Source organism: Peromyscus leucopus, chromosome 15 (genome assembly GCF_004664715.2).
Source record: "Peromyscus leucopus breed LL Stock chromosome 15, UCI_PerLeu_2.1, whole genome shotgun sequence".
NCBI classification, from domain to species: Eukaryota; Metazoa; Chordata; class Mammalia; order Rodentia; family Cricetidae; genus Peromyscus; species Peromyscus leucopus.
In genome coordinates, this window is record NC_051076.1 from 83,563,865 (window position 1) to 83,589,107 (window position 25,243).

The following is a 25,243-nucleotide window of genomic DNA, read 5'->3' on the forward strand; positions in this document are numbered from 1 at the left end:
GGCATGCCAAGGAGTGCTGTTAAGAAATGAGTGAAGCTGGCCCTTATCTTTAAAATTCTGGTAGTGTGGGGATGCTGCACACCAGGTTATGATGAAACAAACCAGCATATGAGCAAGGAGCATAGGTGATCGTCCGGAGAAGCAACTGGCTGGCTTCTGGGTGCTTCCCAGAAAGCAGGGTAGGAAAAGAACAGATCCCACAGGTCAAGGAGCTGCAGGAGATCTGGAGTTGTCAAATCAAGTTTACACCAAACATTTCAGAGCAAAGCTGTGTCCTCTACTGGGAAATACCCTCTGTGCAATTCCGTCAAGCTGTTTCTCCCAATCAGTTTGGTATTGCATGTTTTGCCTGTAACACTGTGTATGTTATCAGAACGAGCCATGGCACTCTACACGGAAAAATGGAGGTCAGAGAAGTTTGTAGTATTTCTATCACCACCTATTCTATTCTTATTTCCTCCCATTCACCTTCCGTGGCTGTCTTTGCATGCTTGTGCTCAGCTCAGGGCAGGCTCCACCGACAGACCCTTCCTGCCCGTGCTTGTCCCAGGCCATCCAAAGCTGTGCAGACAGCAGCAGCAAGTTCAGCCTGAATCATGTCTTCCAGTTTTGCCCAGGCTGCCAAGAGCTATGAGTAAGAGCGCAGCTGTGGGCGGGTCCAGGGTGGGAGGCCCGGGCGTGGCTGCAGGTGAGCCAGCTCCCAGGCTCAGAGCACAGCTTTCACTGCCTCTGAGAGCCTGCCGGCCTTTTCCCTTGCAGAGCATTTCCCAGGATACCAGCTGCTCAAGGTAAGCGAAGTGGGGCCACAGGGCTGGTGAGGTCCCTCGTGAGGACAAGTCATGAAATAGTTAGGGGGCTGACTCCAAATGGTGAAGAAGTGGGTGGGTTTTTACCAACTCTCCCTACGACGGGCTGCAGTCCCAGCTCCTAAGGCCTTCGGAGCCACACCACATAGCCACCTACACTCAGAATATGAAGAAGGCAAAGGACATGAGGTGGGGTGATGGCGGTGTGGGGAACAGCAGTGATTTCGGGAAGACTGAGATTGTTTCCAGCCCTACCGTGGAATGCGGGATGGATTTGCGATGCCAGTCTCTGAAAGGGTGTGGTACTTAAGGCCTGGAGAAGGTTGAGAAGAAGAGAGCAGGGGCTGCCCTTCCCAGTGGGCATTGTGGGGTTGAAATGTAGACTGTCCTTGCCATTTTACACGTTAGACCAGTGTCCCTTGTCTGACACCTGCCGTCTAGGCAGAAATCATTCTTCCTCGCTCCTGTTAGATGCAGCAAACTTGAAAAAAATCACGTATTTCAACATAAATTCCTGAACTTTTGAGATGTGCTGACTTATTGTCTCTTCCTCGTGGGTAATAATAATAACAATACAAAAGTTTTATGGCTTCGTTCAAACATTTCATCCTGAAAACTCCATTTAATACAACACGTTGTTTCACTTGCCCCAGTTGGATCTCAGAACTGGGGACCTTGACCAGTTTCTGCTCAGCTGCTCAGGGTGGAGAAATGTCAGTGGTAAAGTGAGATCTGAAGTCACACAGCTTGAAGGGAGGGCGGCTTAAGCGGAAGAGGGCTTCAGACCGACAGCCGGGCATGTTTTCATGGCACAAGTTCTGATAGAAACGTCCTTTATCTCTTGCATCTCAAGAAGATCTTTAACAAAATCGTGTTACAAACATCAGTCACCTTCCAGTAAGCGCAAGTGTTGATGAGTTCTCGGATGGGCGAACAGGAGGAAGCCTAGCAGAACGGGACACCAGAAAGTGAGTCAGCAGCTTCGCACCCATGCTTCCTAACGCCTCACAGGGTGCCACTTCAGTCACTCTGGGTTGGGGGTTGACTTCCGAGCATGCTGTCTCAGCAGTTTGGGCTCTCCAGGTGTGGCCCGGTCTGGCATCGTCTGGCAGCATTGCAGTGGGTCAGCAGTTAAGGCCAGAGGCTTCAGGGAGCCAGGTGCAGCCGTGATGGCTGAGACTCTGAGCAAAGCAGGCTCCTCTGAGGCTGGAAAGGACAGAGTGACCTCATTACTAATGCTTGCACTGTGCTTTCCTGCAAGGAAGGCCCTTTCCAGATGAGTTTGCCTGCCCAATCACTTCATTCAATTCTCATAGTATTGTGTCACAGAAAGAAGCTAGAGAGTCTCATGTTTTTTAAAATCTGATACTGATTTTCTCCTCCTAGAGTCAGAAGTGAACCACAGAGGCAGTGTTCTGTTCTTATGCCTCAGGTCACGTCAAAGCCCCAAGAGAGCGGGGCTTGGTGCTAGAAGCCTATAAGCCTAACCTCTTGGGAGGCTGAGGCAGGAGAATGGCCAAGTTAGAGGCCCACTTTGGTGGGATAGGGATTTTAAGGTCAGCCTGGGCAACATAGGAAAAACTTATTTTAAAATAAAAGGTTAAAGAAAATGGGCGAGGGTCAGAGCTCAGTGGTAGAGCACTTGCTTAGTATGCATAAGGCTCAATCTTCAGTTCAAGAATGAGTGATTAAATAAATAAATACCTAACAGATTTTTTTTTTTTTAACCAAGTCTCCAGTCTGTACAATGAGGCAAATTAGGCTAAAAGATAGTCATAATACTCTGGTACTGAAAATGGCGTTTTTTGTTTCTTTAGACAAGATCTCACTATGTAGCCCCTCAAGCTGGCCTAGTACGTACTATGTAGGACAGGCTGACCTTGAACTCACAGCTCTCATGGCAATCTCCCTGCCTCAGCCTTCTTGGTATTGGTATTACAGTATGAGCTATTAGGCCTGGCAGAAAAACTGTGCACATAGTACTGTGTGTGTTTGCGCGTGTGTGTGTGCATGTGTGTGCGTGTGTGTGTGTGTGTGTGTGTGTGTGTGTTCACGTCTGTGCATCAAATGAGTGTGGCAGACAGTCTGTAGATAGATGGACCTGTATCATTTAACTGTGAGCATGTAGGACAACAGTCATACACCAGGACTGTCTCAGGCAAAGTTGGATGCATAACCAATCACCTTCCCACAGGAAGCTTTATCTCTCCAGACAGCCTAAAGATGAGAACATTTGAGGATCACTGGCTCGGATGCTGCACATACTTGGGAAATCTTTACATAAGGGGCATCATAACCTGTGATTCCAGAGAAGTGAGCTCTCCTCCCTCATCCTAGTGCATATGGCTTCATTCATTTATTTTAAATTAAAATAGAATTACATCATTTCCTCCCTCCAGCCCCTCCTAGTTACTCTCTCTTAAATCCCCCCACTTCCTCTACCAAGTCGATAGCCTCTATTTCTTTGATTGTGTTTGTTCTCTCTCTCTCTCTCTCTCTCTCTCTCTCTCTCTCTCTCACACACACACACACACACACACACACACACACACACACACACACACACACACACACACACCCCACACATGTGTGTATACAGATATATTTAAGTAGAACCTGCTGAGTCTGTTTTTGTTATTTTGTGTATGGTTTCACTGCTCACCATTCTGCACTGGACAGCCAATAAAGGGGCTTATCTCTGGGAGGGGCTAATTCTCCTTCTCCTATCAGTCAATAGTTGCTTTTAGTTCTTTGTCTAGGTGTCTAGCTTTCCCCTCCACGTTAATGGGTCCATTGATACCACCATTGTTCTGGTCCTGTTTATGCAGCCATTTCTAAGAAAGACTGTTTCACAACAGACTTCCTAATAGTTTGCATCTTATAATCTTTCCATTCCTTCTCTCAAAATGTTCCCTGAGTCATAGATGCAGGAGCTGTGATGTCTCTTGGGGCTAGTATCTCCATGATCTGTTGATCTCTACATTATATCCAGTTGTAGTCTCCTGTGGTCTCCTCCATTTGCTGTAAGAGAAGCTTTTGATCAGGGGAGTAATGAGGAGGAGGCTCCAGCGGGGGAGGAGAGAGGAAGGTTAATATAGAAGAGGAAAGAGGAGCAAAAACAGCAAGGTTATTTGATAGGACACAAGGAATTATATTATTTTATATTTACTTAAAATCATATATAATACATATAAGCGTATGTGTATATTTACATATATATACATCTACCTACCTATCTATCTATCTATCTATCTATCTATCTATCTATCTATCTATCTATGAATCATCTATCTTAAAGGAAGTTAAACTATGTGGGCTGACAATGCTCTCCAGAAGAACCATAAACTAACAAAAAGAATAAAAGGTCCAGTACCGGACACAAGAAACCTTTCAAAGTGTTGGTCATTGTAGTCCAAGCAACTCCCAGAAGAATATGGACAATTGGTTTAGCCCTTTGTTGCCTAGGAGGGTTGAGGATGGATCCCTGTTGCTGAAGGCACCACACACTTAGGACACAGGACTCTGAAACTCCAGCTGGATCTGACCTGACAGTGTCTTTCCTGTGGTCTGGCTTCCATGGCTCCAGAAGATACTCTGCAAGCTGCCAAGGGAGGGAAGCTGTTGAACAGTCCTCCCAGCTCGAACACCTATGAACCATGACAGTTACCAGCATGGCAAGGTGTGCAAAAGGTGCAGTCAGAGGCACCCGTGTGTCAGGGACAACCAGCAGCTGCCTAATTGGACCTAAGGCCACTCAACAGGAGAGACGTCATGCCTGGTCCTGGAAACCGAGCCAGCTTCCAGGGCTAGTCAGGTCACGGACCTTAGAAAAGCATCTACTGTCACATGATGCTAGACTAGCACAATTCATTACTGCATCCTAAACCTGATGCTCACACCCGCAGTAAGTGTGGTTCCGCTCATTTGTTTCAATGTTCTCTGGCCTCCACTTTTGTTTGATTAAGTCCTTCTTATCTTTTTAGTTTGACTCAGATGTCAGTGTCTCTCAGGAGGTGTCACTGAGATTTCCACTAGGGGTGAGGTGTTGCTGAGGGTTGCCATGGTAACTAGCACACGCTATCATCACACACGACACTAGCTGATAGCTTGGTGAAGGCGGAAGCTAGGATGTGTGTACCTTGGGATCCTTTTTTCCCAATTGTTTTGATTTTATTTCTTTTTATTTTATGTGTATGGGTGTTTTGCCTGTGTGTATGTCTGTGTGCCACACGAATGCCACAGAGGCCATTAGATCCCCTGGAACTGGAATTACAGATGTTTGTGAGTCACCACGTGGGTGCTGGGAGTCAAACCCTGTTTCTCTAGAAGAACAGCCAGGATTCTTAACCACTGAGCCATCACAAAGCCCCCACTGGGATTTTGTTTTTTCAAGACAGGGTTTCTCTGTGTAGTTTTGGTGCCTGTCCTGGATCTTGCTCTGTAGAGCAGGCTGGCCTTGAACTCACAGAGATCCTGGCTCTGCCTCCCAAGTGCTGGGATTACAGGCATGTGCCACCACCACCTGGCTCCCCATTGGGATTCTTAATGACTCCTTCAGCCTGGCTTTCATTAGGTGCTCATACCTTATAGAACGAAAAAATCAAAACATTGACAACTTGAAACATCGGAGGCAGAAAAAACCAGATTCCTTCAAGTAGGAAAATCTTAGGAGGAAAGTTCTATGTCATGAAAGCTAGCCAAGTGAACAAACAACCACAAAACCCAAACAAAAACATCACTCCTACACACAGAGGAGTCTTGGTAGCTTGGAAGTGGATCATTTAGGATACAGGATTTTTGGAATTTGAGAAGCTTCAGAAAAAACAAATGTCAGCAAAACCCAGTTATGAAGAAAGAAGGTGAGGAGGTGTAGTGGGGAGGGGCTGGGCTGGGATCCAAAGAAATGAATTCTAGCTTTGGCCTGGCTACTCTCACTCCCTGCGTGGGTGGCCTGGGAGAATCACATCTTCCTCCACTTCACTCATTTGCAAAATGAAGAGGTGGGGCCAGGCTAGATCCTGCTGCAAGATCTTGTCCCACGTTAAAGATTTATGATTATACAATACCTCAGAAAAGAACTACAGGAGAAAGTCTAGCGTGTGCTAGACTTTCTCTGTTTTCTTAATAATTAAAAAATTGATTAAAATATAGTCACACTCCCTCTCCTTTCCCCTGTCCGAGCCCTCCTACCCTCCCGCTTTCTCTCACACTCGCAGTCTTTTTCTGATTGTTATTGTCATGTATGTTCATAAACACACGGACCTATGAGTGCCACCTGCCGAGTCCCTGGTGTTGCTTGTGTGTTTATGATTTCAGGGCTGACCAGGTTGCTGTCACGTGACCAGTTAGGGGGTCCATCCCCTAGTCAAAGAGCTATAAATTCTTGAAAAGTGCATTTCTATTGCTGCTTTAGGAGTCGTCTGACTTTCCTCCTGTCAAGATGAAAGTTTCTCCCACGTGGGATTGTAAGGTGCAGTTTTTTCTGTGTTAGAGTAAAATAGAATAATATCTTTTTATACTTTGGATGTGAGCCTGGCCTTCAATGGCTGAACCATCTCTCTAGCCCCGAATAGTATCTTAAAAAAAAAAATAAGATTCTTAGGTTTTCATGAAAATGAAAGAAGACAATCTTGTATAAAGGTGATAATAAAATGGAAACAACTGAACTGATTTTAGCATTTCAAGTGCAAACATTTAGACATGTAAACTTATTGTATGGGGCTTACTCACCTTGGATGTGGCATTTACTAGTTTTAAAATAGAATTTGCTTGTGCAGAATGACTTATGCAGGAACCTCACAGTGTTTGTGAGTGTTACTGTCCACATGTCTGAGATTTCCTTAAATTCGTGGTCTTACAACATGGGAAGGTGCCAGTTGGCTGTACTCTAAGTCTTCTCTCAAGTTGCCCCAGACACACCAGCTTTACAGTGTTTTTAGGTCACTTGGGACAAATCACAGAACTACTGATGTGATTTTCCATTTGATAACTGGTTGATTTCTTAATTGGTGGCTGCTTGCCACTTGTCTAGTTGCTGTGACAAAATACTCCAGGCCAACAACTTAAGGAAGGATGTGTTTCCTTTGTTTTCCAGTTGCAGGAGGTACAGCCCCTCAGGACAGGGATGGACATCAGCAGGGGTGGTGTGGTGGTGGGCCTGGTCACACTGTGAATCCGTAGTCAGGGAACAGCATGACTGATGATTATGCCCAACTTGCTTTCCCATTTTCACTCAGTCTGGGACCCGGGTCCCTAGAATAATGCCTCCCATAGTTAGGGTAGTCCTCTACTTTAACTAATCTAGAAACTACCTCACAAGCATGCTCAGAGATTTGCTTCAATGTGATTCTGAATTACAATAGTTCACAGCGAGGATGACCCACCACACCACTACAACACTTTCCATGTATATGCAGACCTTACATTTGATACCTTTGGGCTGTATCAGACAATTGTGCTGTAGAGACCACACACAACAAGGGCTGCTACCTTTCTTCACAGCAAAGGAGAATTTTCTGATAAAGGAGCCAGCTGTCAGGAAAACAGGCAGATGTGGACTCCAAGTGCTGAGGCCACCCTGCAGAAGAAGGTTCTCTGTGTTAGGGAAGGCTGATAGGAACCACACTGCCTGTCAAGTGTGCATCCATTTATAGTTTCCAACCAAAACCTGGCCAAGCCTCACATTGCAATACAGCACTGATATACTTTGTAATTAGCCTTATTAAAAGTTGAGTGAATCTGTGTAGAGTCATTTAGGCTAAATGTATCTCAGCATGCTGTAACTAATGAATGGCAGAGTGAACATTTCCTTACACTTCCTAGATGAAGTGTTGGAAAGTTTGCAGGGATCTGAGTTTAGGCTTCTCTATTTGGTGAGGAAATAGTTCATCATTTCACACTCATTCACACTCATGTTGAATTGTGGTTGTGATGAACTCAGAATTGTCAGGGTTAAATATGCTGCTAATGGAAGCCTGACCTCTTGTTTCCAAAGTCTCTCACGTCTACTTCCTAAGCCTGGAGTGAGGAGTCTCTTCTATGTTTCCCTGTGGTGGGCAGACTGCTCAAAACCCTCCACAGACACACACACACCAGGAGACGCTGCTGATTTCTATGCACTTCACACTAGTCAGCCTTTATGCAGGGCTAGTGATGTTATGATCATACCTGAGAGGAGGGATAGGATTAGTGGCTTTAAAAAAGCATAAATGCCCATCATAAGTTTTGGGTGCCTTGTGATTGATTTGTAATAGGCACACCAGCCTGAATGCACCTGCCATACTCATCAGGGGCATAAGCAGGAGGAGGTCAGGGAGCGTGGCTGGCGTCATCAGTGTAGTGTGTGTGTGTGTGTGTGTGTGTGTGTGTGTGTGTGTGTGTGTGTGTGTGGCTGTGGCTGGCAGTTGCCAGTGCAGGAGGTGGGGAGGTAAAGGGGTGTAGCTGGTGGTCACCAGTGGACTCAGCTTTGGCTTTCTTTTGCTAATAAATGTGCTTTTCAGATTCTCAGGAATATTATCATCTGTTTGAGTTCATTCTAGATACAGACTCATAAAGAGAATTCTGGACAGTGATCTGAAGACCAGGAATCTACTTTTTGATTTTATTCTTGTCTTTGAGTTTGGAATTTCTGTTTAGGTCCAAGATGAAAATTTAAATCCTGCCCATGTACTTGGCTCTGACATGTTTATGGGTCCTGGCTAAGGAAGCCTTTGACCTTGAGTACTAAAACTGTCTCTCTGTCCCCGGCGTATGCATCCTGCCCAAGATACAAATTCATTTATATGTATATAGGTTAACTTTCCTTTCTGTATATCTGTATCTGTATTTTCTTTTCTGTTCTTAGAAAGACACTTGTCACATTGGATTAACTCCCCTGTGACCCCATTTTAACTAATAATGAAAACAGCAGAGACCATACTTCCAAACAATGTTAAATTCATAGATGTTAAGAATTAGGAATTTGCCAGGCAGTGGTGGTGCATGCCTTTAATCCCAGCACTCGGGAGGCAGAGGCAGGCGGATCTCTGTGAGTTCGAGGCCAGCCTGGTCTACAGAGCGAGATCCAGGAAAGGCGCAAAGCCACACAGAGAAACCCTGTCTCGAAAAACCAAAAAAAAAAAAAAAAAAAAAAAAAAAAAAAAAAAAAAATTTAGGAATTCAGAATATCTTTTTCTGAGGATGTATACACTTAATAAATATTAAATAGATTTATACACTTAATAAATATTAAACAGAACAACACAAACTGTTATGATTACTTTTTGATATACAAATAATTATTTTGTCTGATTCAACCAAAGTAGTAATTAAAATACGTGATTATAAAGCAAATTGAGTTTTCCTGATGCTGGCAGTTGCTCTGGTCACCTGCTGAGGAAGTGGCACCGTGGCTGGGCCCCTGATGCTGCTCACAGCGGCTAAGCAGAATGCGAGGATATTGTGGTGAACGGCACACACAGAATACAACTTGTGCCTCAAGACATTTGCCCAGAGCTTTCTTCATGTCTGTTTCCCTTTTGGACGTTACCAAAAGTTTCTCCTTGTCTCCTGCCCAAGATCATTGCTTTCCTGAAGCAGCGTCCTTACGGCTGTTGGCGGGATGCAGCTGGGAACACAGTTTGCTTTGGAAATTGAGTTTTGTGCTTGGTTCCAGGCCCATGATGGATGCCCTGAGACTGGCAAATTCGGCTTTTGCTGTTGACTTGTTCAAACAGCTATGTGAAAAGGAGCCAGCGGGAAACATCCTCTTCTCTCCAATATGTCTCTCCACCTCCCTGTCACTCGCTCAAGTAGGTGCCAAAGGTGACACAGCAAATGAAATTGGACAGGTAAGCTGCCCATGCTTTCTTTTGAAGGGTTTTTGAAGGGGATAGTTACTGGAATTCATAGCATGGGCCTAAGATAAAAACGGTGTAGCTGGAACTATTCAGGACTGAGAGCTGTACCATCCCCAGGGCTCTTTTAATTTATCCTGAATGTGAACACTCGTTTTGCGTAGCATGTTCTATATTTAGAATAGGTACCAGGTTAGGATGAAGAGTGTGGGGATCTGACAGGTGTTCCATTCCTCAGTGGCTGTCAGCAGGACACATGACATCCCTCACCTGACATATATGAAGATCAATCAATGACTGATTAATACTCCATTGCACATACGCTCAGTAAATGAGGGAATGTTATCCCCTGCCCCCTGACCTACATTCAGAGAACAAGCACTGCTCCTCAACACACAATTCATTTAGAATATCAAACTGAACATTAAGATGCAATCTCAATTGCATTCTACCCTAGAGTATTTCCAATCCCAGAAGTAACATTTTAAATAATCTATCTTCAAACTGGAATAGATAAAATAAATAGCATGCACATATGTTTCAGAACCCTGGGGGCTTGGTTATCTGAGAGGCATGGATGAAAGCAACTTTTCCCATGTGAACATATACATATGTGTATAGATGTTTCAGAATTTCTTTGGGGCTGTGCTTGATTAGCTTTGTAAAGTTCTTGGACCTTCAAATGAGCTGATTTCCTCTCAAGACCTCACATGCTCTTAGACAGTAGGTGTACTTCCAAGTCCATTCTATTATTTTCCTTATGCAGATTGATGTAAGGTTAAAAAAACCCTTTCTTTTCACAAACTCATCGGTATGTAAAATCACCATTATCCATAAAATGGTGACTCATAAATGTAGTCTAGGTCAGGATGAGAAACTGCGGGAGGCCGGAGAGGCTGCTTCACTCCTGAGGAGAGGAGCTGGGTTTCCACTTGAACTCGTCTCCACAGGCTGTAAACCAGATCCCACTCCTCACTTCTCATCTCTTTTTCCAGAAGGGCTGCAGGGGCTGCGGTGTCCATCCCTCACCCACAGGAAAGATATTTCAGTGCATGCGACATGTTTTTACCAGCACATCTGGTCTTTTTAAATATTAATTTTTTCTTAATTCTTGAGAATTTCAATATATGTGTACAATGAAACATGATCCTATTCGGCCCCATTTACCCTTTCTAACTCCCTCCAAACCCCCTTCAACATGGCCTTTTCCAAGCTTCATGTCTTTTTTCCCCCTAATAATCTACTTAGTTCAGTCAGTGCTGCCTAATGGGTACAGGTGAGGGGCACCCACTGAGGCATGGGGAGCATGTCAGTGGCTGTGTGTTCTCTCACGTCTGGAGAAGCCCCTTGTGCTGTGGGCAGCAGGCAAGGCTGGGATGCAGAACTGATAAAAGTTCTGAAATAAAAGACTGGGTGCTCAGTGCCCAGTGGGGCGTCTTCCTTGACCTCTCTTCCCCCACAACACGAAGGCTCAGGGAATGTGGAAATGGAGGCAGAAAGAATGTAACACCTGGGGGATGTGGAGGAGGTCTGGGAAATGCAAACTTCTGGACTTGACATGGTCAGAGCACTCGGGAACTCCCAGCAACCGTGGTCCCCTGCACAAGACCTGAAAAAGACTGATCCAGACCAGTCCTGGTGTAGGCCGGAGGTGCTCTTCATGCCTTGTCTCTTACCCAGGAGCTGCTGATGCCTGGATGTTTTTTTCTTTCTTTCTTCCTTTTTTTCAGGTCTTCACACTTGCAGGACAAGCACTTTATCTCCTCAGTCCCCAGAACAATGCTTATCTTAGTGTTTGGGTAATGCAATGTTTGTTCTTCTTTTAACAGGTCCTTCATTTTGAGAATGTCAAAGATGTTCCGTTTGGGTTTCAAACAGTCACTTCTGATGTTAATAAGCTCAGTTCATTTTACTCTCTGAAACTAATCAAGCGACTCTACATAGACAAATCTCTGAACCCTTCTACGGTAAGTTGTTTCTAACAGCTTGCTTGTGCTCTGTCCCAGAAGGGGCATTCACCCTGAGGCCCACGGCTTGTTCCGGGGCAGTTCCTTTCATATTGTCAAAGGAAGCAGCTCCACTGCAGATGTTGGATGTTGGGGGATGAAACAGAGTCACATCTGGTTCGGAATACACAGAAGTCGGCCTCCTTTCTCTACGTACCTTAACAAATCCTCCCCCACCCTCAGTTCCTTTGGAGGAAGGGATAATGGAAGGGCCCGCTGTCTGGAAAATGGATCTCCATAAGGGACTCAGAATGACTTGCAACAAACTCTCTCCTTAAGCAGTGGGCATGTGGCCGGAGGTTGTCTTAAACTCCACGACTCATTCTTTTTAATGGTCCAGATATCTTTAGAATCAGTAGGAAAGAAAATAGCCACCACAAATGACCAGTTTTCATCAGACGTGAGTCAGCATTGTTTTCCTAGACTAGTCAGAAGGACATCTGTACAAAGCTGCTGTAGCCATTTGAACCAAGTCATCTCTTTTTTTTTTTTTGATTTTTCGAGACAGGGTTTCTCTGTGTAGCTTTGCGCCTTTCCTGGGACTCACTTGGTAGCCCAGGCTGGCCTCGAACTCACAGAGATCCGCCTGCCTCTGCCTCCCGAGTGCTGGGATTAAAGGCGTGCGCCACCACCGCCTGGCCCAAGTCATCTCTTGAAGCAGTCGTGTGAAGAGTCCTGTGGTCCCCTCCTGTTAGACCCAGAGTGTGGCATAATATTTTTCAGATCTCTGTTTTAACACGTAGCCAACATTCTTGGTTCCAGAACATTCCTTTGTTTGGTAATGTAGAGCTGACTCGGCTCCTGTCTCTGTGGTCACAATTTCAAGCTCTAGGTTGCCAAGCCAAATGTCCCACCATGGCGTGACAGTGTTGTGCATTCTGTTTTTGTGAGAGATCTTTGTGAACTAAGTTAGTAGCTGTTGTTGTGACTTTACCCTTGTGACTTGAAGACAAATGCACAACTATTTTTGTTCCAGCTGTCACCTGGGAAATTAAAGGAAATTGAGATGTGAGTTTCTGCTGGGCATGGAGACGTTGAGAGCTCCCTAAGTGATGCTTAAAGATTTCTGTCACGGCAGTGGCAGTGCAGGCTTTTCACTGGTAGTGTCTCTGAAGGTCTCAGGTATTCAAGGGCAGAGTGACAGGACATTCAAGTCTGTTAGCTCGGTTGGACTTCCGTTCCACAATTAAAACTGTTTCTACCAAACTTTTCATTTCCCATTTTCTCTCCCCCCTTTCCCTTCCCTTCTCTTTCTGTTTTCCCTCACTTCTCTTACTATGTAGCACCTACAAAGTCACTAGTTACAGAACAAACAGCTGTGCCCTGGAGCATCACCTGAACTTGAACCACTCAAGTGTCTCTTGAAAGCCCGAGTTCCGATCTCTTGCATTGAGATCAGTGTGGGTTGGCTTTGCATTTTTAACATGAGTTAGATACACTACTATGTTCTTTACAGCCCTAGGTTTCACACTTCACTGTGCAGATGAAACTCCTGGAAATCTTGCTAAAATGCAGTCAGTATGTCTAGGGGCCTGAGAGTTCATTCTAACAAGATCTTAGGTGATACTTGACTCCTGATCATTGGACCATATTTTGAGTGTCAGGACTCTAAAGAATATTCATTTATTTTAGTGATGATAAGGGTTTTCTGCTCACTGTTTTCATTTCTGTTTCATTTTTTTTTCTTTTTCGAGACAGAGTTTCTCTGTGTGGTTTTGGTGCCTGTCCTGGATCTCACTCTATAGACCAGGCTGGCCTCGAACTCAGAGATCCACCTGGCTCTGCCTCCTGAGTGCTGGGATAAAAGGCGTGCACCACTGCCACCAGGCCTGTTTCTATATTTTGACACATATGTATGTATAGTTGTTGTGTTCATTATTTGTTCTTGTTGCTGTGATAACATACCTTCTAGAAACAACTTAATGGAAGAAAGACTTGCTTAGGCTCTAAGTTTCAGAAGTCCATGGCTGCCTGTTCCCATTCAGTTGGGCAGATAGCTTGTCAGTAGGAGTGTGGAGCAGAAGAGAGCTGTTCACATCACAAAGGACCAGGAAGTAGAGGTGACAAGAAGGGGCAGTGATGTGTTATCTCCAAGGACTCTAGTGACCTTTGTCCTCCAATCAGGTCCTATTTCCCAAAGTTCATAGAAAGTCTCAAAATAGTGCCTCAAGCTGAGAACTAAGAGTTTAAACCATAAGCGTCTGAGACATATTTTAGATTAAAACCACAACTATATAGCTATAATGTATGTAATAATATAAATAAATATTTTTGAAATAATTGGGATTTATACTATAATTATATGTTTTTAATATAGTGTTTCTTTTGTTTTTGGCAGAGCTGAAACCAATCGATAATTTTAATAATTGACATGTCTTATAATTGAAATAAAACACCCAATACAAAGAAAATGCTTATTTCTACACAAGGCTTTGTATAGTGTGACCCACTTTTGAAAATGTATGCATCACAATAGGAACCCATTTCTTAGCGCCATGTAATACTGCATGAGTTCCATTTACAGATGCTCAGAGCTTTGTGATTTTATGAATTGGATGTTTTTCAGGAATTTATCAGTTCTACAAAAAGACCATATGCAAAAGAATTGGAAACTGTCGACTTCAAAGAGAAACTGGAAGAAACGAAAGGTCAAATTAACAGCTCTCTCAAGGAACTCACAGATGGCAAGTGCCTTTAATGTCCTTCTGTAAAGAGTAGAGGCCTCCCTGCTTAAGAATCCTTGCTCCAAGCCTAAAAATACTGAGCATCTGGAAGCTTCCTCCAGTATTTTTAGTACACAAGCTAAATTCTTTGTCCATCAAGCCATGTCAACAACTTAAGTTTCTGGGCATTTCTTGTATCAACTCATTACTTGGCCAATTGTGTGCTTTGTTTTAGCTTGCTTCGCCTTGCTCTCTGACAAGCTGCCACATGCCCTAGGAGGGACCCAGCTGTTCCTTTTCTGCTATGGCTTTTGACAAATCACAAAGCCAGGTTTTAAAGTCTGGAAATGGAAAGATGCTCCTTGAATCTACTTCCAACTAAAAATATTTACAGCTTTATCAAAACTGAAAAAAAGACAAAGTAAATATAGAACAAAGCCAAACCTAGCAATCATAGTGGAAGTTTGTCCCCAGGCTCCCAACCTCTCAGGCTGCTCGGTGCTCAAGTCCACTCCCGCTTCCCACAGAGCCTTCTCAGCCTCTGCCCTTACTTCACCTCCCCCATTAAAAGTCCCCGTGAATTGTCTTTCTTGCCAAGAAAGAATTGGAACTAAGATGATTTGGATTGCAATCAGTGACTAGCTCTTCTTTCCTAGAGATGTGTTTATAGTGTTTGTACAGGGGGAGCCTGTTGGGAAATAGAAAGTAATTATAAAGGACTGGCAGTCACTGATGGCTGTGGAGGGATGTGCTGCTGGGGTGAGGAGATATACTTCTTTTGAGAATAAGCAGAGCCCATCCAGCATGGCATCCCATTTGAATACTTCCTCATGAATGAAGTCCACCTCTAACAACATGGAAAGAACAGGAACTTCAGAGTCATTTAGAACCTAGATTCCAATCCATGTACCACATGTGGATCATCAACATATTTAGATATGGAGCTTCAATGTACTGAATCGTCAAATGTGGCATATGTTACTTAATTAAATTTATATGTGGTTGTTGTGAGGCCTCCAAGTACATCATGTATATATACAATACATGGTAGTTGTAGACACATATGCATGTGGATATATATACACACATATATACATTGTGTGTATATATACCTATACATATGTTACCGAAATAAAATTTCTTTGGCGATGCATGGAAAGAGAAAGCTGATATAAATAGCAGCAGGCTTAGCATAATTTTGAACATTATAAGCAAAAAGAAGTCTCTGCTCAAAGTTGCTGTTTTAGTTTTGTTTATAAACTTTCTCAGTTTTCTCTCAAAGAACTTTTTATCTTGGCATCTCAATGAGTTTAAGGTTTCTGACTGGAGAGGGTGGGGCTTAGGGAGAATTCTGAATTTGGAGACAGAAGCAAGGTTTCAGCTGAAGCTCCGGCACTGTGGGCACCTGGACTTCTTAGCTCTTCAGGGCTTGATAAAACCATCCCATGCCAATAGAGGTGGCAATGGTAGGGCTAGTGCAGGAATGAAATGCAGGCCCATATTAAAGATTCACCAGGTTGGCATCTTAAGGCAGTGATGGAAGAACACTGACCCTGTGCATGGCCCATGAAAACGCACACTGGGCATTACATTGTAACTGGAGTTTTCTCCAGTCCCACTCAGACCCCTACAGTTCTGCATCCCACTTATAAAATAATCACTCAGAAGCTCATATTAATTAAAATTGCTTGGCCATTAGCTCAGGCTAACTATTGACTAGCTCTTGCATCTTAAACTAACCCATTTCTATTAATCTATAAGTTGCCACGTGGCTTGTGGCTTACCGATACTTTTACATCTCGCTTCCTCTGTGTCTGGCTGGCGACTCCTGACTCAGCCTACCTGTTCCCAGAATTCTCTTCTCTGCTTGTCCCACCTATACTTCCTGCCTGGCTACTGGCCAATCAGCATTTTATTTATCAGTCAATCAGAGCAACACATTCACAGTATTCCCAGCATTACATGAAAATTAGAGATTAGGTAAATGACAGCTCTTTGCAAAAACACTAGAGGAGTGTTTTTATTAAGGGGGTTTCATGGTTGTGTTCTGTGGGCTGTTGAGGATTTAAGGTCTGGGGTAATTATAGCTGTGATCACATTTGTGGATCTTACAGCTGACCTTGAGTCCATCAGCAGCCTACAAGGAGTGAACTGGGGAAAGGAGTTAGAATTGTAGGGCAAAGATGTACTTCTCTGCTGAGCACAGTAGGGCTGCCCATTAACCACTCTCAATCTGTTTCCTCAATTATAAATTGAAAACAGTGAGGTAATATGTTGGAAACGATGAACATGACCAGGTGTAAGACACATGTTTACTTCGCTTTGATCAGGAGTACAGACTGAGTCAGACAGGGCTTACTCCCAATCCTAGATCTCTCTGAGTTGTCTGGTCAGGTAGGACGGGAGGACAGAAACGAGGCCCTAAATTAGATGTCTTGGCGACCAGTCCTTCCAGGTGTGACGCTAACGAGTGATGAATGCCCAGGGAGTGAGCATGCACGCAGCAGCAGGCAATTTAGATGAACGACTGTGATGTGTGGTTTTCTACGATTGTTCGCAGGCCACTTTGAGAACATTTTATCGGAGAACAGTATAAATGACCAGACCAAAATCCTTGTGGTTAATGCTGCCTACTTTGTTGGAAAGTGGATGAAGAAATTTCCTGAATCAGAAACAAAAGAATGTCCATTCAGAGTCAACAAGGTATGTGCAGCATGAAGTAGGAAGCAGATTTCAAAATCTTGGCAGCTGAGCAGGGCACAGGGATGCTTCTCAGCATGGACCATGAAGACTTCCAGAAATCAAAGGAGGAAAAGGAAAGGAAGGAAGCAGAGAAACCACACTGGAGGCCTTTGGATTAACAGGGAAGTTAGACCAGTTAGGAACTGTTTTCCTGATCCAGTCACTTCACTTTTATCTCATTTTCTTACTTACCTGGCGATAAAAACCACAGTTTAACATTTGTCATCCACCCCTTCCTCATTTCCCCCTTTGGTAGACCCAGCCCAGCCCAGCATCGTCCAGTCCAGCCCAGCCCATTCCCAGCCCTTGCCCTTCCCATCCAGCTGAGTCCCATCCTCACCCCTCCCCAGCCCAAAGCACATATAATACGCTTTGAGGCACTGGTTGACTATGAAGAAAAAAGCACAGCTTTTCTCATCTACATTACTAGGAGTCATTATAGAAAGAATTAGAAGCCCGTTTTTCTGGGTGGTTTCATTTATACTATTTAGGTGGATGTTTAAAAACTAATATCTGTAAGTAAAGCCCCCCCCCTTTTTTTTTTATAAATTAAACCAAAGAACCAAGACTGGAAAAATCATGAAAGAGCCTGGGGAAACTATATGATTTGGTCTTGTTTTTGGGATGTGATTTGTGTGAATACTTGGGCCAGCAAGAAGTCTCAGCAGGTAAAGGAACTTATTTCCAACCCTCATGGCTTGTGCTCAGCCCCCAAAACTTGCTACATGGTAGAAAAAGAGACACAGTTGTGTCTCTTGCCAGTTGTTCTGACTTGCACACATGTACATGCACCATAGTGCTTGCACATGTTCGAATACACACACACACACACACACACACACACACACACATAAATGTAATAATAATAAAAAGCTCAGGCCTGAAGCAATGCACACTTCAGCTGAAACACTCAAGGTATCTTGCTTTGTAGATGTTATGCAACACTTCTTAGTGTTCAGTTTCTCCCAGTTTCTCTTGTATTGCCTGGTATCAGCCACTTGTTTTCACCAAGTAGCATCTTTAAAAATAAATTTATTTTGACCATATTCTTTCCACTCTTCCGATCCTCTCAGAGCCTTCCCATCTCCCTCCCCACCCAACCTCATGATGTCCTCACTTTCTTTCCAAACAAACAAACAACCAAGAAACAACCACAGTCAAAAGAGATAATCAAAATGAAAAAGAAAATAAGACAAGAAATAACAAACAGAAGGCACACTGCTCTTGGGCATGGGGCGTGCTCCAAAGTGTGGTTCATATTGGAGAAAACAGATGTTCTCTTTCCCAGCAGGTATCAATTGCAAGTAGCTTTTTGGTTGGGGTGGCACTTTGTGCTTACTTCCCCTTCTCAGCGTAGGGCTCTCATGGAGCTTGAACCTGTGTAGGTCTCGTACATGCCATCACAGCCTCTGTAAGTTCCTATGCACACTGGTCCTGTTGTGTCTGGAAGAGGCTGTTTCCTTGGAGTTGCCCACCACCTCTGGCTTTTCCCGCCTCTTCTATGTAGATCTTTTCTCTGTTCTCGCTCTGATCTATGTGTACAACAATGGCACCACGAGCCATTTTATTGCTAGCTCCTTTAGCAGAATAATAGTGGTAGGTTTTTCCCCTGGGCCCATGACCTATCTAGTCTCAGGTTCTTAATTCTCGAACCTAGGAGAAAATCCCTTTCAGATACTAACTTGGCCTGGGTTAACTAGAATGTCTTCCATAATTCCCCCAGTCCTCCCATCAAGTTTATGTTCATACCCCACTCACCCCAAATGTACCTAAGACCAATTTGTTGCTTTCCTACCTCTTCCACTAGTGCCTGGACTTTATAAGGTTAGGGACCATGCCTTTCTCACCTCAGTGTCTTACAGCTAAGTGCCCTGCAAACTTTTGGGTGAATAATCAATCAATTGTCTTTCTTTCTTTCTTTCTTTCTTTCTTTCTTTCTTTCTTTCTTTCTTTCTTTCTTTCTTTCTTTCTTTCTTTCTTTCTTTCTTTCTTTCTTTCTTTCTTCCTCCCTCCCTCCCTCCCTCCCTCCCTCCCTCCCTCCTCCCTCCCTCCCTCCCTCCCTCCCTCCCTCCCTCTCTCTCTCTCTCTCTCTCTCTCTCTCTCTCTCTCTCTCTCTCTCTCTTTTTGACAGGGTTTCTCTGTGTAGCTTTGCGCCTTTCCTGGAATTCACTTGGTAGTCCAGGCTGGCCTCGAACTCACAGAGATCCACCTGGCTCTGCCTCCCAAGTGCTGGGATTAAAGGTGTGCACCACCACTGTCTGGCTTAATCAATCAATTTTCAAAGGCCAGCCCTACATTTTTTTGAGACAATCTCATGTAGCCCAGTCTAGACTCTAACTTGTAACATATCCCCAAATGACTCTGGCCTTCTGACTCTCCTGTCTCTACCTCTCCAGTGCTGGGATTACAGGCACGCACCACCACACTTGGGATTCAAACCGGAGCTTTGTGCATGCCAGACAAGCATTTGACGCACTGAGCTGCACTCCCCAGCTCCGAGGCCACCGTCAGATAACACAACAGTCTGCGATTGCACAGGAGGGGATGTTGTTACCGCTCCTGACGGATGCAGCGTCTCCCAGGGCGCTGGTTGAGGGGCCGATGGTTCTCCCTACACTTTCTCTCCCTGAGCTTTTTGACTGCACTTAACCCACGGCTAGGGACCGGACTAGGATAACACAGCTCATTTCTTTTTAATGGCTAACACTCCTTTCTGGGAAGAGCTGGCAAAGGGACCCAGGGTGTGAGTGAAATCTCAAGCATGTGACTCAGGGTGTCTCTTGTGAATTCCCTAGGGTTACTTCATGGAATGCCCGTGGGTGGAACTCGGACTTGGGTTCTGATCATGTTAAGATTTGTAGTTTTTATATTTGTGAAAGTGCTAAAACATGTTTCTGAAAGAGAGGGAGAACGTGTGCTTTCCCTGTATTCTTGCAATTAAGCCATAAAGCCAGGTGACATGAGAGCCTGGAAACCTAGATTGTGAGCAGAGTTATAGGGTTGATGTCATGGTAGTTCAGTATCTGCCCAACATGCAGTTAAACTTGACAATGACTGCATGGGGAAAACACACTCCTTTTGAATACAGGTCCTATTATTTCTCTCCTGTGTCCTTTGAACCACTTTTGCCAATCACTGAATGTTTTGAGTGATGGTGCTAAACTGTTTCTCATGTCCCTTGGTGTCTCCTTTAAGAGCTAGACTACACTGATCAGGTTATAGTAAGGGCTTAATGTAATGTATATTCTGAAAAATTATATACAGATCTACAAGTTATGCACATATTTTCCTAAATGCTTGAGACAAGAAGTGGTTTTGAGTTTAATTTTTTTTTCCGATTTTATAATATTTCCACTTATTTAATGAATTATCTTGAGGGTTGAACCCAAATCTAAGAAATTTGTTTATGTTTCATATACATATTAGAAACATAGTTTGAAAATAATTTTATACATTTCCTCTCCCCACCCCCACCCCTGCTGTGTGTGTGTGTGTGTGTGTGTGTGTGTGTGTGCTTAAACCACACTGCTCCAAAACTACAAGAGAAGTTTTTATATTCCTATCACTATTGTCATTTCTATCATTATTTCTGTCTCTATCATCTAAATCTGTGTCTATGTTTGTACATATGTATTTGTAGAGATGCATATATATGCATATATGTATGTATTTATGTATTCTTTTATAAATTGTAAATTAACCCTTTCAAAACGTTTTCTTCTAACAGACAGACACGAAACCGGTACAAATGATGAATCTTGAAGCCACGTTCTGTTTGGGCAACATTGATGACATCAACGCTAAGATCATAGAACTTCCCTTCCAGAATAAGCATCTCAGTATGCTCATCGTGCTCCCCAAGGATGTGGAAGACGAGTCCACAGGCCTAGAAAAGGTCAGGAGGCAGCTGGGCACTTAGACAAGAGAACCCCACATAGTACAGAAACGAGAGGATGGAGTCCTGTGGGGGCTCAGAGGAGATGGCCATAGCCTCGCCTCACACGCCCCAGCCCAGCCATCTTCAAGGGGTTTGACATCCACTCTGTGTCTCTTCTTTAAAGTGAACACATCCAGCATTTGTTATTTACAATGGGCCAAGGTTGCCACTAATTTCTTCAAATAATTTTCTTATTTAATTTGTATAATATTCCTGTGAATTAGAAACTGTTACCATGCTCTTGTTTACCAAAGAGGAAGGGAGTCACAGAGGTGAGTGGCCACTTGATGGCCACATGATCAGTCATTGCCATGAAAACCAAGAGTTTGAGCTCAAGAGGATAAAGAGTTCTTGGCCTGTACTCTATTCTCAAGTGGGAAGTGGACAGATATTAAGCCCATTAGTTGCAAAACTAGTTAACTATGGTGATTTTTTTTTTTTGGTTCTAGTAATTTGTTCTAAGTGAAAGTGAGAATATTAATTGAAAAGTAATTGTTTTAGACTAACAAGAGAATAAATGGTTCCTTTTCTATTAAAAATGCCTTTGCACCCATTTGTGACCTTGCCACATCCTTGGCTTTTACCCACCGCAGGTGAGAGGCACTGGGGCAGTATTGTTCCATGCTAGTAGCAGGGGACTGTCATTCCTAGTGGTTTGTGAGAAGTTCAAGAAGGAATTTAACTTCATTTGCTCTGAAGAATTTTATAACTAGGTTATTTTATGCTTCGTTGCATATCTGTCTTTTAAACCAGTCGAAATGGTTGTGCTCATCACCTATGATCTTAAAGAGCAGATCAGAGCTAGTCTGAGTTCCCATCATATAAAAAGAAAAGGAGTAGCTTTTAACTAGCTTTGGTGGTATGCCTAGATTATGAATAATGTGAACTCCTTTGTAAAGAAATGATAACAAACAGTCAGCAGATCAATACAAAAGTTTCTAATTTTATATTCATTTTACTGTGGTGTATATAGCATCATAATCTATGTGTCTGTTTCTGAAAAAACTACTCTATAATTTAAGTAAATAAAAGAGAGTCTTTCTGTAGGGTGGGGAAGAGAAGGCATCGGGTGGCTGGTGGATCCTACATGAGGAACTTGCTTAGACTATTTCCAAACCAAAGTTGACTTAAATTCTTTAAAACTGGGCTTAGAACAACACTTTCTGTTTTTAATCAAGCTTGATCTATCTATCTATCTATCTATCTATCTATCTATCTATCTATCTATCTATCATCTTTCTATATCCCCCCCTTTCCTACTGGAAGTAAATAAATTAAGTTCTTTTCTGTTTTGTCCTTCAGATTGAAAAACAACTCAGCCCAGAAACGCTGTTGCAGTGGACCAACCCCAGTACCATGGCCAACGCCAAAGTCAAGCTCTCCCTCCCAAAGTTTAAGGTGGAGAAGAGAATTGATCCCAAGGCTAGCCTGGAAAGCCTGGGCTTGAAAAGTCTCTTCAATGAAAATACATCTGACTTCTCTGGCATGTCAGAGACCAAGGGAGTGGCCCTATCAAGTGTGATTCACAGGGTATGCCTAGAAATAACTGAAGATGGTGGCGAGTCCATTGAGGTGCCGGGATCCCGGATCTTACAGCACAAGGATGACTTCAATGCTGACCACCCATTTATTTACATCATTAGACACAACAAAACACGAAACATCATTTTCTTTGGCAAATTCTGTTCTCCTTAAGTGGTGAGGCCCTGCAAAGTCTCAGGTAACTTGTCTGTGGTTGCAGATCTCTGTAAACTTTGTGTGCAGACAACCACTTTCTATACAATAAATTGTTAATTTTGCTGAATCAGGAAGCAGCTGGTACTTGTCATACGCAGCCTTTACACTAACAGACACTTCTTTTCCAATTCCTTTTTTATTTTCCTTTGTCAAATAAAATGGCACATGCTTGTAATGAAGGGGAAATCACCTTAGCAGAAAATATGTGTTCTTCATTTGTCAAAGCATCCGGAGCTATTGATAAAAATGCAGACTCCCACACAGGAATTCCCCGTAAGGATGACGTGGAAGACATTATCCTCAGAAATTCACCTTTCTTCACTGAGATAAAGAATGTTCTAGACATTTCCACTCTTTTAAAGACTTGAGAAACTCTAGCATATGGGGCCCATAAGAATACCCCTTTCCAATGAAATTTGTGTAGACGTCACAATGCTGTGGGTCCAGAAGTCTTCATGTTAAAAAACCCCAAGAAACACTTTTTTCAATATCTTAATGACTTTAGAAAGATGACATGTTGTAAATAGTATATATTATGGAACTCCACAAATAGGGTCTGGAATGTTACCCTGTAAGCCAATACTTTATTCAAACAAAATAGGTACATAAAGATATGATCATTTTTTTTTTCAAAAAAAAAGAGTAAGTTGTCAGCACATGGAAACACCCTGCAGAACATTCTAGATCTTGGAGTGTTAGATAAAGAATTCTGGGCCCATTTTAGCTGAAGACTAAGATCCTAGGGGGAAGCTCAGCTTTTACAAAATTGGCTTTTGTTTTTCCTAGCTGCCCCTGCCCCTGGTCATTTGGGTGGTGTGACTGCTGACAGGGCTTGAAGTCTACAGGGATTCTCTTGATGAAAAGAGAGACTCGTGACTTTGTCTAATGTGACAGTGGGAAAAGGGGAAGGGATCCCAAACCTTCAGAAAGCACAAGCAAAACTATTCAAGTACCCATCATGCTTTGGCATATGTTTTTTTTTCAGATCTAGCTATTTTAAAACAGTTTGTAATCTACACAAATAAATTATAAAATGGTTTTGATAAGTTAGTTATGTGGCAGCCTAACCTAATGTTTCAAGTCATCCCAGAAGAAAGTATTTGCTGTGGTTTTTCTTACATGCCTCCCCTTTTCCAATTCATTGCCATTTATTCTAAATAAGGTTCTTTTTCTCCTGAAGGTTCAATGGTGGCTGGTTTTTTTTTTTTTTTTTTTTTTTTGTGCTGTTGACAATAAAATACTATTGGATTGTGTGCCTTGCTCTTTCTCCATTGGCTTAGCATTACTATCTTGAAGTAAAATCAAGGCACCCATTAATTATAAGCATTTATATACTTAAGTGTCTTCTGGGAGGTGGTTAATATAGACTAAAAAGAATACAAAGAAGTCATGCTATTCTTCTTTCTCCCTGGCCATTGGCTGCTGCACTTTGTTTATTCAAACAGAGACAAGACCAGGAAGGTGTCAGAATCATTCAAGTGCTTATAAGCTACGTGAAATCACAACCTCCCAGAAAGGCATGCATCTCCTCTCCAGACCTTTTCTCTTTGGGTCCTTCCTCAAAACATAACTCTACTGACCCATAAGCTTATGATGTTTCCTTAGTGCATTTTTGTCAATGTTATATTAGTTTCTTTTTAATTACTTATAATGCACTTGAACCTAAAAGTCAACACCCTCACAATGTGCACAAAATGAATGTGTCTTCTCTTGCAATAAATATCCAAACATGTCCACATCATAAAATGGAAATGACTACTTGTACAGGATTGCCACTCTTGTTCATTTCTCTCTTCCAACCTACAAATAAAAGATGGGATGATTCTGGGAAAAACTGAGTGAGTGTGAAGAGGAGGGAAAGGGTGGTGCCTCTTGACCAATCGCTAAGGGGGCATCAGTTGTCTCCAGGAATTTGGAAAACATTGACAGCTTTTCTGGGATAGTCCACGGTGGTCATTTCCAACCATGGGGAACTTCTGCCCTCTAGAGGATCTTTTTGTTCTCGCTACTGGGAGAACATCTCTTGGTCTGGTTAATTAACACCTGCAACGGTCAAAACACCACCCTCCTTAAGAGTGTTATCCAGCTCATCATGCCCACAGGGTCAGTGCTGAAAGACAGATGGAGTGAGAGCATCCCTCAGGCAGAGAAAGAAGAAAGGATTGGAACTATAGTAGAGGATGAGGGGTGTCTGCTTGCTGTCAGCTGTAATCCTGCTTGGAGGATCCTGTCTGATGGGGGTGAGGGGCCCAGTCAGATGAAATGGTCTTTAGAGTCTCACGAGGGTGCTGTGCCGATGAACTAACTTTTGGCTTCTCTCATTCCCAATAGTAGATCACAGGGGCTCCTTCCTACCACCTTCTCTTCTCCATGCTCTATAGTTACATGTGCAGTGGAGAGGGAGGGTATGTGTGGTGGTGAAGAGTAGGAACGCAGCCCACTGCTTCTGCCTTCCCCGGTTATTAGTTAGTCTCAGTCGGACCCAGCTGTGAAGGATGACTTTTCCATCAGAAGGGAC

The 25,243-nt window shown here is 43.3% G+C and overlaps 1 protein-coding gene across 3 annotated transcripts; it reads left to right on the forward strand.

Annotated features, from left to right (window-relative positions):
- Positions 1-681: 681 nt before the first annotated feature.
- On the forward strand, positions 682-22,927 carry Serpinb5 (serpin family B member 5). 3 transcript variants are annotated; one of them, XM_037211022.1, is made up of 8 exons: positions 697-788; positions 1,660-1,774; positions 9,460-9,634; positions 11,470-11,607; positions 14,213-14,330; positions 16,870-17,012; positions 20,779-20,946; positions 22,291-22,927. In XM_037211022.1, the coding sequence occupies exons 3-8, from the start codon at positions 9,464-9,466 to the stop codon at positions 22,681-22,683; spliced, it is 1,131 nt and encodes a 376-aa protein (XP_037066917.1). In that variant the 5' UTR covers positions 697-788; positions 1,660-1,774; positions 9,460-9,463; the 3' UTR covers positions 22,684-22,927. The 3 variants fall into 3 exon arrangements, with proteins under 3 accessions (XP_028739242.1, XP_037066917.1, XP_037066918.1); XM_037211023.1 differs by having other exon boundaries at positions 712-788; positions 1,663-1,774; XM_028883409.2 differs by lacking the exon at positions 1,660-1,774 and having other exon boundaries at positions 682-788.
- Positions 22,928-25,243: the final 2,316 nt, after the last annotated feature.

Bases quoted from the DNA above. Each gene is read 5' to 3' on its own strand.
- Serpinb5 (XM_028883409.2), top strand. From the start codon at position 9,464: ATGATGGATGCCCTGAGACTGGCAAATTCGGCTTTTGCTGTTGACTTG. The intron at 9,635-11,469 runs GTAAGCTGCCCA...TTCTTTTAACAG, and splicing joins CAGCAAATGAAATTGGACAG to GTCCTTCATTTTGAGAATGT. The intron at 17,013-20,778 runs GTATGTGCAGCA...TTCTTCTAACAG, and splicing joins GTCCATTCAGAGTCAACAAG to ACAGACACGAAACCGGTACA.